The 15,496-nt window shown below is 34.9% G+C and overlaps 1 protein-coding gene across 2 annotated transcripts in view; it reads right to left on the bottom strand.

Moving 5' to 3' along the window:
* Window positions 1-13,408: 13,408 nt before the first annotated feature.
* TRMT44 (tRNA methyltransferase 44 homolog) overlaps window positions 13,409-15,496 on the bottom strand; it is a 38,721-nt gene continuing 36,633 nt past the window's right edge. Inside the window, exon 10 of one of the 2 annotated variants that reach the window (XM_031942372.1) lies at window positions 13,409-13,865. In XM_031942372.1, the coding sequence (XP_031798232.1) occupies window positions 13,633-13,865 (233 nt within the window). In that variant the 3' untranslated portion in view covers window positions 13,409-13,632. The remainder of the gene's footprint in view (window positions 13,866-15,496) is intronic. The other variant, XM_003773414.4, reaches the window with a different exon arrangement.

Genomic DNA, 15,496 nt, shown 5'->3' with positions numbered 1-15,496 from the left:
AAATCAGGATGTAAATCCAACATAATGAATCAGGATGTATCCTGTTTTCTTTCTTATTTTTTTTTAAATTAATAGGCAGGAAAAGTAATTAAGGTAATGTGCCTGTTGACTCCACATGACATTTTTTTGACATCAGGAAAAAAATCGCGACTGACATTATTATCCATCCTCAGAAATTATACTATAAGAGCAGAAGAGCAATGTTATGCAAATAAAAAGAAAAAAAAGTGTCAGGAATTATCTGACAGATGAAGGCTCACTTCAAAACTGTTTTCTGGTCCTCTACCAAACATCTTTACAGTCTCTGAATAAGAGCCTTGAGAATCAAACTCAGTTTGGACAATTTGGCTATATAATTACCCACTGCCTATCCTGATCCTACTAATCCTTTGAAGCCCACGTTCTCCATGAAGCCTTTGCTCCCAAAGAAAATGACCTTCAAACTAGAAATCAATATAATCCCAAAATGGGAAATTTAAGTACCAAAAAGATGAGAAGATACTAAGAAATACTTCATTCACTCTCCCCTCTTCAATTTTGTCCACACTAATGGCTAGAAAAAAAAATTTTCTTTTGATACACAATTGCCCTATTCAAAAAATCATCAGTGGCTAACTACTGCTTACAAAAATGATGTTTTCACTTCTCTCAATGGCATTGAAAGCCCTCTACAAGCTTATCTTTCCAACTTCATCTCATAGAAACACTCCACACTCTAGACGAGTAGAAGTTTTGCTCCCAACCCAAAACTCATGTCTGACCAGAGACATGTAGATAGTGTAGTGGTCTAGATTCAAATTCTGTCTTAAACATTTACTAGCCATAATGACCCTCATCAATTCAGAACCTCCTTCCATCTCCATTTCTGCATTTGCAAAATCATTGTAATAATAACTTATCACAAAGGGTTATCACAAGGATAAAATCAGATAAATATATTAAGTACATTGAAAACCTTAAAGCCACTATGTGTATTAGTCAGTAGAGGCTTCCAAATTTTCCAATACTCAAAAAGTATTTTGAAAGGCTTCCAATGTCCATCCTCCCTCCTTTCTGTCCTGCCACTTTCTTCACAATCCCTCTTTCACAATCACCTTACTTCCCAAGCCAGAAATGATATAATGGAATCATTTTTTTTCAGTTTCCTGATTAGTGACAGCATTTCTAGGAATATTGTTTCAAAAAAACCTCAGTCATCCTTCATTTTCCCAAAGGAAATCAATTTAATTGAAACGAAGACATAATTTTTCTTTTTTTTCTTTTTAATTTTGTTTTAATAATTATGTGATTTTCCCAATGGTTTTCAACTTTGATTTTTGTAGTATTCTGAGTTCTAAATTTTTCTCCCTCCTTCCTACTCCCCCTTCCCAACACTAGCAAACAATCTGATAAAGGTTATAAAACTATATTTATTTTTAACATATTTCCATGTGAGTCATGTTAGAAAAGAAAAATGAAAATAAAAGAGAAAAATCATGAGAAAGAAAAAATAAAACAAAAGAAAAAAGTGACAACAGTATGTTTTGGTTCATATTTAATCTTCATAGTTTTCTCTCTGCATGTGGATGAATTTTCCATCCAAAGTTTATTGGAAAGGGATGAGAGAGGAATGTACTGTGAGAAAGTGAGACAGAGAAGTGGGATGGTGTTAAATTATCTGCCATAAAAAGGGGGAAGAAAAGGCTTTAAAATTTTTTTAACACACATTGCTCTATGAATCAAGTTGGGAGAAAAATATCAGAGCAAAAGGGAAAAACTATGGGAGACATAAGAAAACAGAAAAAAGAAGTGAATATAAACAAAAAGCTTTTAAAGTGGAGGAGAAGAGGCAGAGGAGAAGGGGAATGAGTGAACTTTATTCTAATCAGAATTGGCTCAAAGAGGGAAATAATAAATACAGTCAATATGGGTATAGAAATCTTTCTTATCCTGCAGGAAAGGAGGAGAGGAATGGGATGCAGGAAGGGGGAGAGTGGTAAAAGAGAGGGCATAATGGGGGAGTGAATGATAGGTAGCAAAACACTTTTGAGCATGGAAAGAGTAAAAGGGAAAAAAGAATAGAATGGCAGGAAATACAGTTAACAACAGTAATTGTAAAAAGAATTTTGAAGCAGGTTTCTCTGATAAGGCAGAGGGGACTGAGTCAAATTTATAAAAAATAAGAGCTTATGACCCATTGATAAATGATCAAAATATATGATCTGTGCCCAAAGGGCTATGAATTCATACCTTTAACCTAACAATACCACTACTAGGCATGAATATCAAAAGATTTTTTTTTAAGAAAAAGGAAAAGGACCTATATGTACAAAAATATTTGTAGGAGTTATCTTCTCAGGGCAAAAAATTGGACACTGAGGGGATGCCCATTAATTGAGAAATGGCTGAACAAATTGTGGTATGTGATTTTCATAGAATATTATTATCCAATGGGAAATGATGAGCAGGATGCTCTCAGAAAAAATCCTGGAAATTTCTCCATGAACCCAAACAAAGCTAAATGTACTACTTTGTTATACAAAGTAGTAACAATGTTCTGGGATGATCAGCTGTAAATGTCTTTGCTGTTCTCAGTAGTATAATGATCCATGACTACTCTGAAGGAGTTATGATGAAAAATCCTATCCATATCCAGAGAAGAAACTGATTATGTTTGAATACAGGTTAAAGCATTCAGTGTCTCTCTTCCCCCTTTTTTCTCCTTCCTTCTCTGTCCCTCTCTCCCTTCTTCCTTCCCTTCTACCCCCTTCTCTCTTACTCTCTCTTCCTCTCCCCCTCTCTCTCCCCCCTCTCTCTGTCTCTGTCTTTGTCTCTGTCTCTCTGTCTCTCTCTCTTTTTCTTTCTCTTTTTTTCTTGACTTTTTCTTATTAGGATGGGAGCTTTATATTTTCTTTCACAACATGACTTATGGAAATGTTAAAAAAAAAACAAAACAAGTTTACCGGAACTGCCTTCGATCACTGTTATCACTGAAAAGAGCTAAGTCTGTCATAGTTGACCATCATACAATATAGCTGTTGCTGTGTACCATGTTTTCCTGGTTCTACTCATGTCACTCAGCATCAATTCATCAATTCAAGTCTTTCCAAGCTTTTCTGAAATCAGCCTGCTTATCATTTCTTATAGAATAATCATATTCCATTACATTCATATACCATAATTTATTTGGCCATTCCCCACTTCACAGGCATTCACTCATTTTCTAATTCTTTGCTACCACCAAAAGGGCTGCTACAAACATTTTTGTACTTCCCTCTTATATGATTTCCATGAGATATAGTCCCAGTAGAGACACGCTGTATCAAAAGGTATACACAGTTTTATAGCCCTTTGGGCATTGTTCTAAATTGCTCTCCAGAATGGTTGGATCATTTCACAACTCCACCAACAATGTATCAGTGTCCCAGTTTTCCCACCTCCCTTCCCACATTTGTCATTACCTTTTCTTGTAAGCCAGTCTCTAATCAATAGTGATTTAGAACACTTTTTCATATGACTATAGATGCCTTTAATTACTTCATTTGAAAACTGTTCATATCCTTTGAACATTTATCAACTGGGGAATGACTTGTATTCTTGCAAATTTGGGAGTTTTTTATATACTTTAGAAATGAGGCCTTTATCAGAAATACTAGCTGTAATTTTTCCTCAACTTTACACCCAAATCATGTACCCGTTTTGACTTTATTTTGTATGGGGTGTAAAATGTAGATTTATGCCGAGTTTCTGACATATTATTTTCCTGTTTTCCCAGCAAATTTTGGGAACTAATAAGTTCTTATCCCAGAAGCTGAAATTTTGGGGTTTATCAAATACTACATTATTATACTCATCAATTATTGTATCATATGGATCTAATCCATTCCATTGATCCACTACTCTATTTCTTAGCCAATGCCATATTTTTTTATGATTGCTGCTTTATAATACAGTTTTAAGCCTGGTTCTAAAAGGAAACCAATTTTGTATTTTTTCCCCATCAATTCCCTTGCTATTCTTAACCTTTTATTCTTCCAGATGAATTTTATTATACTTTTGGCAGTTTGATATGGCATGGAAGAAATAGACCAATTTAGGTAGAATTACCATTTTTATTATATTAGCATAGTCTTCCCATGAGCATTTGATAGTTTTCCAATTGTTTAGATCTGACTTTATTTAGTGAAAAGTGTTTTGTAATTGTGTTCATATAGTTTCTGGATTTATCTTGGCAGGTAGACACCTAAATATTTTATTTTGTCTACACTTATTTTAAGTGGAATTTTTCTTTCTATCGCTTGCTGCTGGGCTTTATTAGTTAGATATTGAAATGCTTATTATTTGTATGGAGTTTTTAATATCCTACAATTTTGCTAAAGCTGTTAATCGTTTCAAGTAGGTTTTTGGATTCTTTATAAAGTTCTCTAAGCATACTATCATATCATCTGCAAAGAGAGATAGTTTTATCTCCTCAATGTCTATTCTAATTCCTTTAATTTCTTTTTCTTTTCTTATTGCTAAAGCTAACATTTCTATTTTAATATTGAATAATAGTGGTGATAATGGGCATCCTTATTCAACTTCTGGCCTTACTGGGAACAAATAATGCTTGCTAATGGTTTAGATAGAAGCTGCTCATCATTTTAAGGAAAACTCCCTTCATTTCTATGCTCTGTAGTGTTTTTAATAGGAATAGCTGCGGTATTTTTTCAAATGCTTTTTCTATATCTATTGAGGTGGTATCTCAGAATTGTTTTAATTTGCATTTCAAAGCTATAATTTTTCCCATTTAAGTTCATGCACCTATAAAATCTAAGGGGAAAAGTGTCCATGAACTTCAAGTCAAGAACCCCTGAGGCTGCATGCCTATAGCTGACCTGATATGTTGGACCAGAGCCCAGAGCTCAGTATCACTGCTGGGATCAGTCAGTAAGAACCATGAGTTTATCCTGAGTGTCAGCTGTGTACTTGTGAGGTCCCTTCTGAGTGGGCACAATTCCTAGTGGACAGAGACATGACATACTGAAGGTTTCTGACCAGACTAAGAGCACAGCAGAACTTTGCTTTAGGAAGATCACACTTGAAGGAATGTTAGTAACTTCCTTAGATTCACGTTTTGGGGTAGCAGAAAAGTGTATGGGGTTTGGGGTCAGGCTCCCTCTCAACTTTACACTTATTCTACTTATTCCTGGACAAGGCACTATCTTGCCTACTCTACCCACTTTTTAGGAGTGTTGTGAAAAGCAAACAAAGTCAACATTTTACAAACTTCAAAATACGATAGAAATGTGAATTGTTACTATTGTGATTATGGTCCTGGTGAGAGATGATAAGGCTCAAACTAGGCTGGTGGCAGCAAGAATAGAGACCTGTCTCTTCCAGTTCTGAAACTCAATTATGTTTTTCATTTCTCACAATGCCTTGCATAATTCTAGGCTCAATAATTACATGCTAAGTTGAACTGGAGATATAAGCAGACAGTGGCATGCAAATTAACTGGGACAGAGCAAAATAATTAAATTTAGGGGCATACAATGAACCTTATTCCATTTCACATCTTTTAAAAGACTTTTTAATAAAATGCAATTTGCCCTCCTTTTGCTGCACCAATTTATTGTTACATGACTTAAGCACTGAGTTCCCAAGATTCTGACTCATGTCCTTCAATTTTCATCATAAAACCCCACTTTTATCATATTGGAAATTAAATATCCCTTGAGTGAACAGTCCCCTTTTCCCCAAGTGTAGCTGCTTTGATTACAACCCACAAGTTTTCCAATGGAGTTTAAATCAAGGGAGCACTCAGGCTTTTGGTTCATATTTATCTTTAGCACTTAGATATATTTCTTAAACTTTTATCATATATAATATGGGAAAATTTGTATTGTAGAATTTAATCTCCATTTTTACAGATACATTTTTACAATTTGATAAAGATGCTCAAATCTTTTTTTATTATAGCTTTTTATTGACAAAACATATGCATGGGTAATTTTTTAACATTGATCCTTGCAAAAACTTCTGTTCCAATTTTTCCTCTCCTTCCCTCGTCCCCCTCCCCTAGATGGCAGGTAGACCAATACATGTTAAATATGTTAAAGTATATGTTAAATACAATATACTATTTATTTATTTATTTATTTATACTATTGTCTTGCTACAAAAGAAAAATTGGATTTAGAAAGGAGGTAAAAAATAACCTGGGAAGAAAAACAAAAATGTGAGCAAACAGTAACAGAAAGAGTATAAATGCTATATTGTGGTCCACACTCATTTCCCAGTGTTCCCTGGGTGTAGCTGGTTCTGTTCATTACTGATCAATTGGAACTGATTTGAATCCTCTCATTATTGAAGAGAGCCATTTCCATCAGAATTGACCCTCATATAGTATTGTTGTTGAAGTGTATAATGATCTCTTGGTTGTGCTCATTTTACTTAAGATGCTCAAATCTTAAAGGCTCATTTGGATTTCAAAGAGATTGTTTTGGTATAACCTTGATTAAAAAAATGAGTTGCATAATAAAACACTATTTCTTATTTTCCCAATCTTCACTACTGGAATGAAAGGAACATTAGCCAATCTAATCCAATGCTGTCATTTTACAGAAGAGGAAACTGAAGTTCATGAAGGGTCTATGACATAATCTAGAAGAATGATTCTAAAGAACAATCTGTGGACTTATGAGTGTCATAAAACCCTTTCAGGGGGTCCACAAGGGCAAAGTTATTTTTATAATAATATTAAAATAGTATTTGAATATTAAAATATTTCTCCCCTTTTCAGTGACATAGCTATGAAGTTGGATTTTCTTTATAAAACCCAAATAAAAAAATATATCAAAACATACGAAATAAAAAATCCAGTTGTCTTCTATTGGATCAGACATTAAAGAAATGTGCATAAATTTGTAAAATAATGCTATTCTTTTTACTAAATCTAAAGAAAAGTTATTTTCTTTAAAATGTGATTAATGTTAAACTATATTATTTTAATGAATTATTAAACTTTTAAAATTTTAATTTATAACATGGTTATGTGGTAAATAACCATAGATATAACCCATATTAATAAGGTCTTTGAGGTCTTGAATAATTTATTGTATATTGGTCTTGAGACCAAAGAGTCTGAGAATTGTTGACATGGCTCTCTCTCTCTCTCTCTCTCTCTCTCTTGCTCTCTCTGTCTCTGTCACACACACACACACAAACACACACACACGGTTCATATAAAATGTAGTCCCCACTTTCATGGAGGGACATTCTATTCAAAACAACAGACATTTTTTAAGCTATGTTGTGCAGAGATTTGTGCTGGGTGAAGTAAAATTTTCACACACACAAAAAAACCCTTCTCTCTAAAAGACCATTTAGCAAGTTTCTACTGTGTGCCAGACATTATGATAAGTTCCGGGGATACAAAGAAAGGAAAAAGACAGTATCTACCATCAAAGAGTTTAGTCTAATGGAAGAGATAACAATTAAACAACTATGTACAAACTATATACAGGATGGGATCTGAGACAGGATTATGAGTCACCTTCATAAGACTCAGGAGGATAAGGGCATTCCAGCATGAGAGGCAGCCAGTGAAAATGTCCAGAATTTGGGGATGGAGTGCCCTCTACAAGGAACCGCAAGGTGACCTGTGTGTCACTAGATGGAAGAATACATATGGAAAGGAATAAAATTTAAGAAAACTAGAAAGGTAGAAGAGGGGCAGGTTGTGAAGAGGTTTAATGTCAAAGAGAATTTTATATTTGATCCTAGAGTTAATAGGGACCCAATGGAGTTTATTGATGAGGGATCAAAGTGAAATGCCGTCATTGGATCTGAGAGCATTTTATTCATCTTCATAAATGAAGGTTATTTTGGTTTATTTGTTTGATTTTTTGGAGGGAGAGGCACAATAACTCAATAAATATCCAAGATGTCCGTGATCTACATTGGTAGAGAGAGAAAAACCACACAGATGGATGCCCAGATTTTTGAAGTATTAAAAATATAAGAGTTTTGCTTAGAAAAGCTCTGTCCATATGTTGGTATGTGGCCCAAAATAACAATGTTTTGCTAATATGCTTTTTAACGAATTCTAAATATATCACAAAAATCCACCTATTTCAAAAGAAATGCATCTTCTGATTATATTCTGGTTCAGTGGTTATGCATTTTTGCTATAAATGGATTTGTACTTCAGGGTCTTGGCTAGGGCACAGAGGAGTTAGGTAGGAAGCAGGGAGCAATTTAGCAGAGCTAAGCGGGGGTGAGGAATGAGGAAAGGAACACAAAGCTTTCTACAATAAGTAAGCAACAGTACTCCCTCTGTGCACTGAATGATAGATTCATTTAAATGTAATCCCAAATGACTTACATGTCTATTCTGATGTCCAAAAAATTGATTAAAACAGAACTTGACTAGTTTTTAATCTCCCTTTGCCACTGACACCTTGCTGGGCAATAAAGCTTAGCAGCTGATACATTAGCAATCAGAATAGTAAAAATGTTCCTTTAATATGATCAGTGTTCCATTAATGAATCAATAACACATTATTGTTTCTGTCTTATATAACTGGAGAACCTTATGTTAACAGTACAAACAAGTTACTGTAGGAACAAATTCAAGTCTGTTCTAATCCAACTTGAAGTTAGACCAAAAAAATTGGAAGGATATGAATTTGTTGTTAATATGTGTTTGTCATAATCATAAGGCATTACAGAATGTTGGAGTAGGGTAGGAACTTCCAGGTCATTTAGTCCAAAGCAATAATTTTATGGAGAGGAAACTGAATCTTAGAGAAGAGTAATGAATGATAAAAGGTCACACAGCCAACTGAATGGCAGAGTCAGAACTGAAAATCATGATTTTTGCTTTTTCAATGGATCAAACTTGCACAGCTCATTATGTTGGACTTTGAGGGAATATAAATTGTGACATGAATCCTGTATTTATGGACCTTACGGTCAAGTACTGGGGATAAAACAAATCTATAAATAATCATAATTCAAATGAATATATAAGAGCCATACATAGGCACATAGGCCAAATGCTCTGGGAGGTCTTGGGGGATATAATTTTACATTACAGTTATTTGCATATATATCATATTGCCTATGTTGAATGCCCCATAAGGCATGGTATTTTTGTTAGTCTAGCTCCCAAGCACTGAACTTTAAAGCAATAAAGTACCATGAATTTAATGAATGCTGAATGAAGCTCATATTCACCAACTTATCTGTGAAAATCATCCAATTGTCAAGAGATAATGGACTGAAAATTGTTTATGAGAAGTTCTTCACAAAGCCTTGCCAGGTAAGGAGAGAAACATACAAACAAATATAAATGAATAGAGCATAAATATAAAATGAATAAAATACATAAAATAAATAGACACAAGCAAAATAGTTTAAGTTTAATATAAGGTAATTTGGGAAGGAAGGCACAATTAATTGGGGGGAATCAGGAAAATATTCAGGCAGAAGGGAGGGCTTAAGCTGTGATTAAAAGGAAAAAGAGAGGAGGGATACGCAAGGAGTTGAGTGAATTCTAGGCAGGAGATGGATTGGAAATAGAGTGCATTGTGTGAGAAGAAAGTGTTTACACTGGATCACAGTGTAAAAGAGATGTAAGAGGATGGAAAGAGAGATAAAGGTCATTTTAAAGAGCCTTACAAGCTAAACAGAAAAGTTTATAGTTTATTCTAGAAACAATAGGAAGCCATTCTTGATCCACCAGGACCAAATGATATAATAGTTGTAAAGAGCTTAGCATAGTGACCAGCACATTTGTTGCTTTTTCACTTATTTTCAGATATGTCTGACTCTCCATGATGCCCACAGTTTTCTTGGTGGAGATACTGGAGTACTTGGCCATTTCCTTCTCCAGCTCATTTTACAGATTCTACCTCCAGGGCTGATGCTAATCAATATGTCACTTACCTGCCCTTGCCACTAGAGATTTTTAAGCAGTGTGTCATGACTATGTATATTCATATATATAAGAAAGATTATTTGGGTACTGATAGAAGGATCAATTGGAAAGGGGAGAAGACCTGTTAGAAGAGTGTTGTAAGAACCAAGTATAGGCTTGGATGATAGAGATGGCAGAAGAGGATAAGACCAGATGTGGAGGTAAAATCAATAGAAAGTATTATTGGAGTGAATTTGAAGGAAGGAAATGTCAATGATAACTCCAAAATGAACAGTAGCTAGCCTAGGTAAGGCATCCCAAGGGAAGGGGCATTCAAATTGGACTTGAAAGATGAGTGGGAATTCAACATTTAAAATGGATGAGGGCATTTCAAGCACAGGAAATAGGGTAAGCAAATAGAGGACAATAAATAATCCATTTTGGCTGCAATGTAGCACATGTGGAGAGCAGTCAAGTAAGATGAGGTTGAAAAGGTAAATCAGTTGTGGGGAACCTTCAGTGGCAGGATAAACTTAAACCTGGATGTATATGGAGCAGGAAAGAAGCTTATTAGGTTATGAACTTTTGCTTATGTGGAGGTGGGGTTAATTGATCTGGACACTTCTAATCAATTGATTTCCCAGCTAAGTTGATAAAATTAAACAAGATATCACTTAAGTAATAGAGACCACCAGGCTTTAAGGACTTAAATTTCCTGTTACAGTACACAAGGAATGGAATAAATAATGGTCTGGGGAAGAACACAATTGTCTTGATAATTCACTTGGTGGATTAAGGAAAATAGTGAGAACTCCTTTCACTCTCCAGAACCCTTGTTTGGTTTAGGAATGTAGCAATGTTAAGGATGTAATTTGAAACCTGGGATGAGCTATGCCCAGAGAAAGAACTCTGGGAGATGACTAAAAACCATTACATTGAATTCCCAATCCCTATATTTATGCCCACCTGCATTTTTTATTTCCTTCACAAGCTAATTGTACAATATTTCAGAGTCTGATTCATTTTGTACAGCAAAATAACGTTTTGGTCATGTATACTTATTGTGTATCTAATTTATATTTTAATGTACTTAACATCTACTGGTCATCCTGCCATCTGGGGGAGGGGGTGGGGGGTAAGAGGTGAAAAATTGGAACAAGAGGTTTGGCAATTGTTAATGCTGTAAAGTTACCCATGCATATAACCTGTAAATAAAAGGCTATTAAAAAAAAAAAGAAAAAAAGAAAAAAAGAAACCTGGGATGGACTAAAGTGATGAGAGGGACAGGACAAAAAGATAACAAAATTCATCATAACAAATTCTAGAAATAGTGAAAAGCTGGATTCCAGATTGCAAAATATAACCTAGTAAATTTAATGCTTACTCATGAGAAGCCTGTGGGCAGGAAGCTTGGCAAGGGGAAACAGGGGGATGGGAGGCCTGATTATATCACAAGAAAAAAACATCAGAGGTTCACCATGGCCTCTGAGAGATTGAATTTTGAATATACAACATTTTTGTGGCTAAGTTGAGTCACATGGGACAAGAAAGCTTCTTAAATTCATCTTTGAAAACCTTGATTTCAGTTATCCTGTACGTGTGATATTTGAAGCAATGTGGAAAAGGCAGGCCATGATTTCAACATGTTGGAACATAACATACATATTGCTGTATTTCACCAGTCTCCCATTTAGAATTCTTAAACTCCATTTCATTTTGTCTTTCAAGATACATGATGATTCCATTTTCTCTACCAAGGTGAATGATCTTTAGGATTAGGCAAGATAAAACAAAAACGGCCAATAGAAAACCAAGTGAGGAGGTGGGTATAGAGCACCTAAAAGACCTCAAAAAAATTCAAGTCCCCAGGACCAAAATCTAGATAATGGACTACAATCTAGATAATGAAGAAAACTAATTAACAGGATTGGGGTACTAACAATAATCTTCCCCCCAAAAAAATCACATGCAAAAAAGGTAAGAAAGAACTGAGAAAATGCATATCTCATCATTTTCAAAAGGGGGGAAATCATAAGCCAGTGAGTTTACTGCAATTCCTGATCAAATTCTAAAATATGCTATTAAAAAGAATGTCTTTGGGTATTTAGAAAGGGTGCATTAAGAGTCACTATGGTTTCATCAAAAAGATTACTGGAGTATAACAATACAAAGAACTTTTTGGAACAGATGATAAGGTAATTAGGTGAATTCAGAAATAATTAAGTGAACAGAAAACAGACAAGTAATGAATATAACAATGGGAACTTAAAGGGAGATTTTTTAGTGCCATATCTTAAGTATCTGTCCTTGGCAAGATTAGAAGTTAACATTTCAATGACTAGGATAATACCATAAATGGCATCATGTAACACAGTTAAAAATACATCTCAACTAAAATACTGACAGAGGAAGGGAAAAAAATAATCCCCACTGGCTAGAATGATGGGTCAAACTAATTTAGATATAATTTAATGAGAATAAAGGTAAACATTCTAAGATTCAGAAAATCAACTATCCACATGGCTAGATAATTCATGTGAAAAAGAAAGAACCAAGCAATAGTAATGGACTGGAAATTCAATATAAGTCAACAGTGTGTCCACGACAGCCCACAAGTAATTCATTTTTAGGCTATATTAATAGATATTTAGGTTTAGATGAGGGAAGTGACAGTCTTAATGTATTTTACTCTGATCAGATTGCATCTAGATTATTATGGTGGTTCTGGACATCTAATTTTAGGGGAAAAAATGAACTGGGTGCATTTTCAAAGGACATGAGCCAGAGCTATGAAAAGAGTAGAGAGCATGCCATGTGAGAAATGACTAAAGGAGATGGAGGTATTCTCCTTGGAGGAAGAAAAAGTTTGCTATCTTACAAGTCATTAAAGGATTATGTGAAAAGAATAAAATTAGTTGTGTTCAGCTTGGCCAGTAGAGGCAGAACTAGCAATAATAACTGGCAATTACAGAGAAATAGAGTTTAGCTTAAGTAAAACTTCCCTAATAATTAGAGCTATCCACAAGTGGCATGGGCTGCCTTCCAACTTGTGAGATTCTAGGAAATCTACTCTTTAGATTTCTCTGCTGAATGTCATCTGCCTCTTTTTAAAAGAATTAGTGTGATTCTCTTCTTTCCTCCCTCCTCTTCTCTCCCTCCCCCCCACTCCATTTAGATCAGTAATATTTTCATACAATCTTAAGGGACTAGGATCAACACTTAGTCCTCTGAAGAAAACACTTGCCAATTTCTTCTTCACATTCATTCTCAGAAAAAAAAAAAATACAGATAAATAGAGACAGTTGAATTGTGAACCAAAATATTTTTCCTATGAAAAAAATCCAGTTCTAGAAAAGAAAGCCTCAACTCAAAAACAACTTATTTTAATTATATGCTATTTTAAAGATATATATGGCTTGTCGTGCTGATTCAAAGTCTGTACACAAACCTGAGTAATTTTATTTTATATATCATCCAAAATATATATTATATGCTATAATAATATACAGAATTGATTCTATAAATTTTTAATATAAAATAAAATTATATTAAAAATAATTAGCAACCTTTTGTTTAGCTTTTTAAAACTGTGACTCTACACAATGATTACTAAGTCCCACACTGTCAGAATCCTGACAAAGATAAAAGGAAATTACTCAAATTCAAAAGACAGGGAGGTTAATGTGTAGCAAATTTCTCTTGGCCTGCCCACTCCCAAAGTCTGTGCCCTTCAACTTGTTGGCGTAGCATCAGTGGATCTGCTTAATCTTCTTCAAAATCTGAGACTGTCGAAGCTCCTGGGTTCCATGTGCGTATGGGCAGGATTCAGAAGTCAGAGAACAACCATCGGGATGATGCATAAAAAACCAACAGAGACGCGTTTTGAAAGCTTCTGATGAGAGTCTTCGTTTAGCTTCTGACTGGTTTTTCTTTGCTGTCTTCTCTTCCCTCCAATCACGAATGTACACTCTCCCATTCACAACTGGGGGTTGAAACACAAAGAACACAAGAGCCAAAGTTTTAGAAAGAAGGTATCAGAATGATGCACTTGGTTCCCGAATGACAGAACAGGGCACTTAAGAACTGAGAAAACTCTGCTATGTTCATCTGTTTAATAATGTCCAATCCTGCTGTCAGATGCTGCCAAATGAATAGACAGGCCCTCTACTGGAGTAAAGGTCTGCCCTACATAAGACACCAGCAGTGTCAGTGGGTACTTAGCAGGTAGCTAAGAATCAGAAATAAAGTAGATGGCTTATGAAATGTTATTGTGCTTTAAGAAAAAAGGAACGTGATGAATCTGCAGAACCACAGAGATCCACAGGGAACGGATACAGAAGGAAGTCATCAGAGTCAATGACCACAACAATGTAAATAATGAGAATCTCTCTCCTCTCCCTGTTGCAGTCTGTTTGTCTCTTTCTTTCTCTCTCTCCCTATCTCTCTCCTCCCCCCAAGTCACACACACATAAAATCAGAAATGAATGTCGCAAAATTACAAAATGGCTCAAAAGAAGAAACATGAGAAAATATTCTAATCCCATTCCTTTGCAGAGGCAAGAAGTCCACAGCTGTCATTCATTACACATAATTTCAGACTTTTTGAGTATACTGATCAGTTATAATGATTTTTTTTCTCTTGATTTTTTTTTGGGGGGGGGGATAGTGAAGGTTCAAAAAATACTATTTATTACAGATTGGGGAGAAATATAGAAAAATTATGGTAATAAAACAAAATTTAAAAACAAAAGAAAAAACACAAAGATAAGAGATATTAATAAAATTTTTTTTTTTTGAGAAAAAGTGTTCAACTGGTAGAAAGCAGTGGTAACATAACTTTGTATCTTCCCTAGTTCTTAGCACAGTGCCCTAAATTTAATATTCTTAAGTAAATGAAAAGGGGTGACTACTTATATTATTCAAATGATTGCTTTGACTTTCTTTGAATACCGGTTTTAAGAGTGTACCCATAAGTCAAAATGCCAAAATCCAAATTCTCCTTCATTGAGACATAGGGCATAAAAGTGGCCTTTGGACCTTGAACATGATACCTCTGGGCGTCATAATCTGGGGCAAGGCCTATCAAGCTGAAGAGGTTTCAAGCATAAATTCGGTGACACTCTCCATGTTGTTGACCAGCTAAGGCCAAGCCAATGCTCAGTGTAGGTTGACCATCAGAGGACTAAAGTACACGGCAATTCAATAAAGGAAACAAAACTAAAATTCAATTTAGCAAGTATTTATTCAAAGCACTTCTGTGCTGAGAACTGCACTGGCCATTGGGGATATATAAAAACAAGAATAATACAGTCCCTGCCCCAAAGCAGCTTACATTCTTTAAGGAGTATAGTAGAGAAGAGGAAGAAAGAGATGACATATAATGTGTTTACAGTTAAATAAATAAAGTATAATTTGAGGAAGAGAAAGGTTACAGAAAAGCTAGTACCTGAGCTGAGACCTGAAAGAAATTAAGGCTTATTTGAAGCAGAGATGAGAGAGAATATGGCTTATGCAAAGACACAGAGAAGGACTATGAAATAAATGTTAAATATTCAAAATGCTTATATATGCAGTTATTTAAAAAATACTAAAAATATATACATTCTGGGAAAC

Source organism: Sarcophilus harrisii, chromosome 6 (assembly GCF_902635505.1).
Source record: "Sarcophilus harrisii chromosome 6, mSarHar1.11, whole genome shotgun sequence".
Lineage (NCBI taxonomy): Eukaryota > Metazoa > Chordata > Mammalia > Dasyuromorphia > Dasyuridae > Sarcophilus > Sarcophilus harrisii.
The sequence above is the reverse complement of the archived record's forward strand: the minus strand, read 5'-3'. Positions and strand labels throughout refer to the sequence as shown.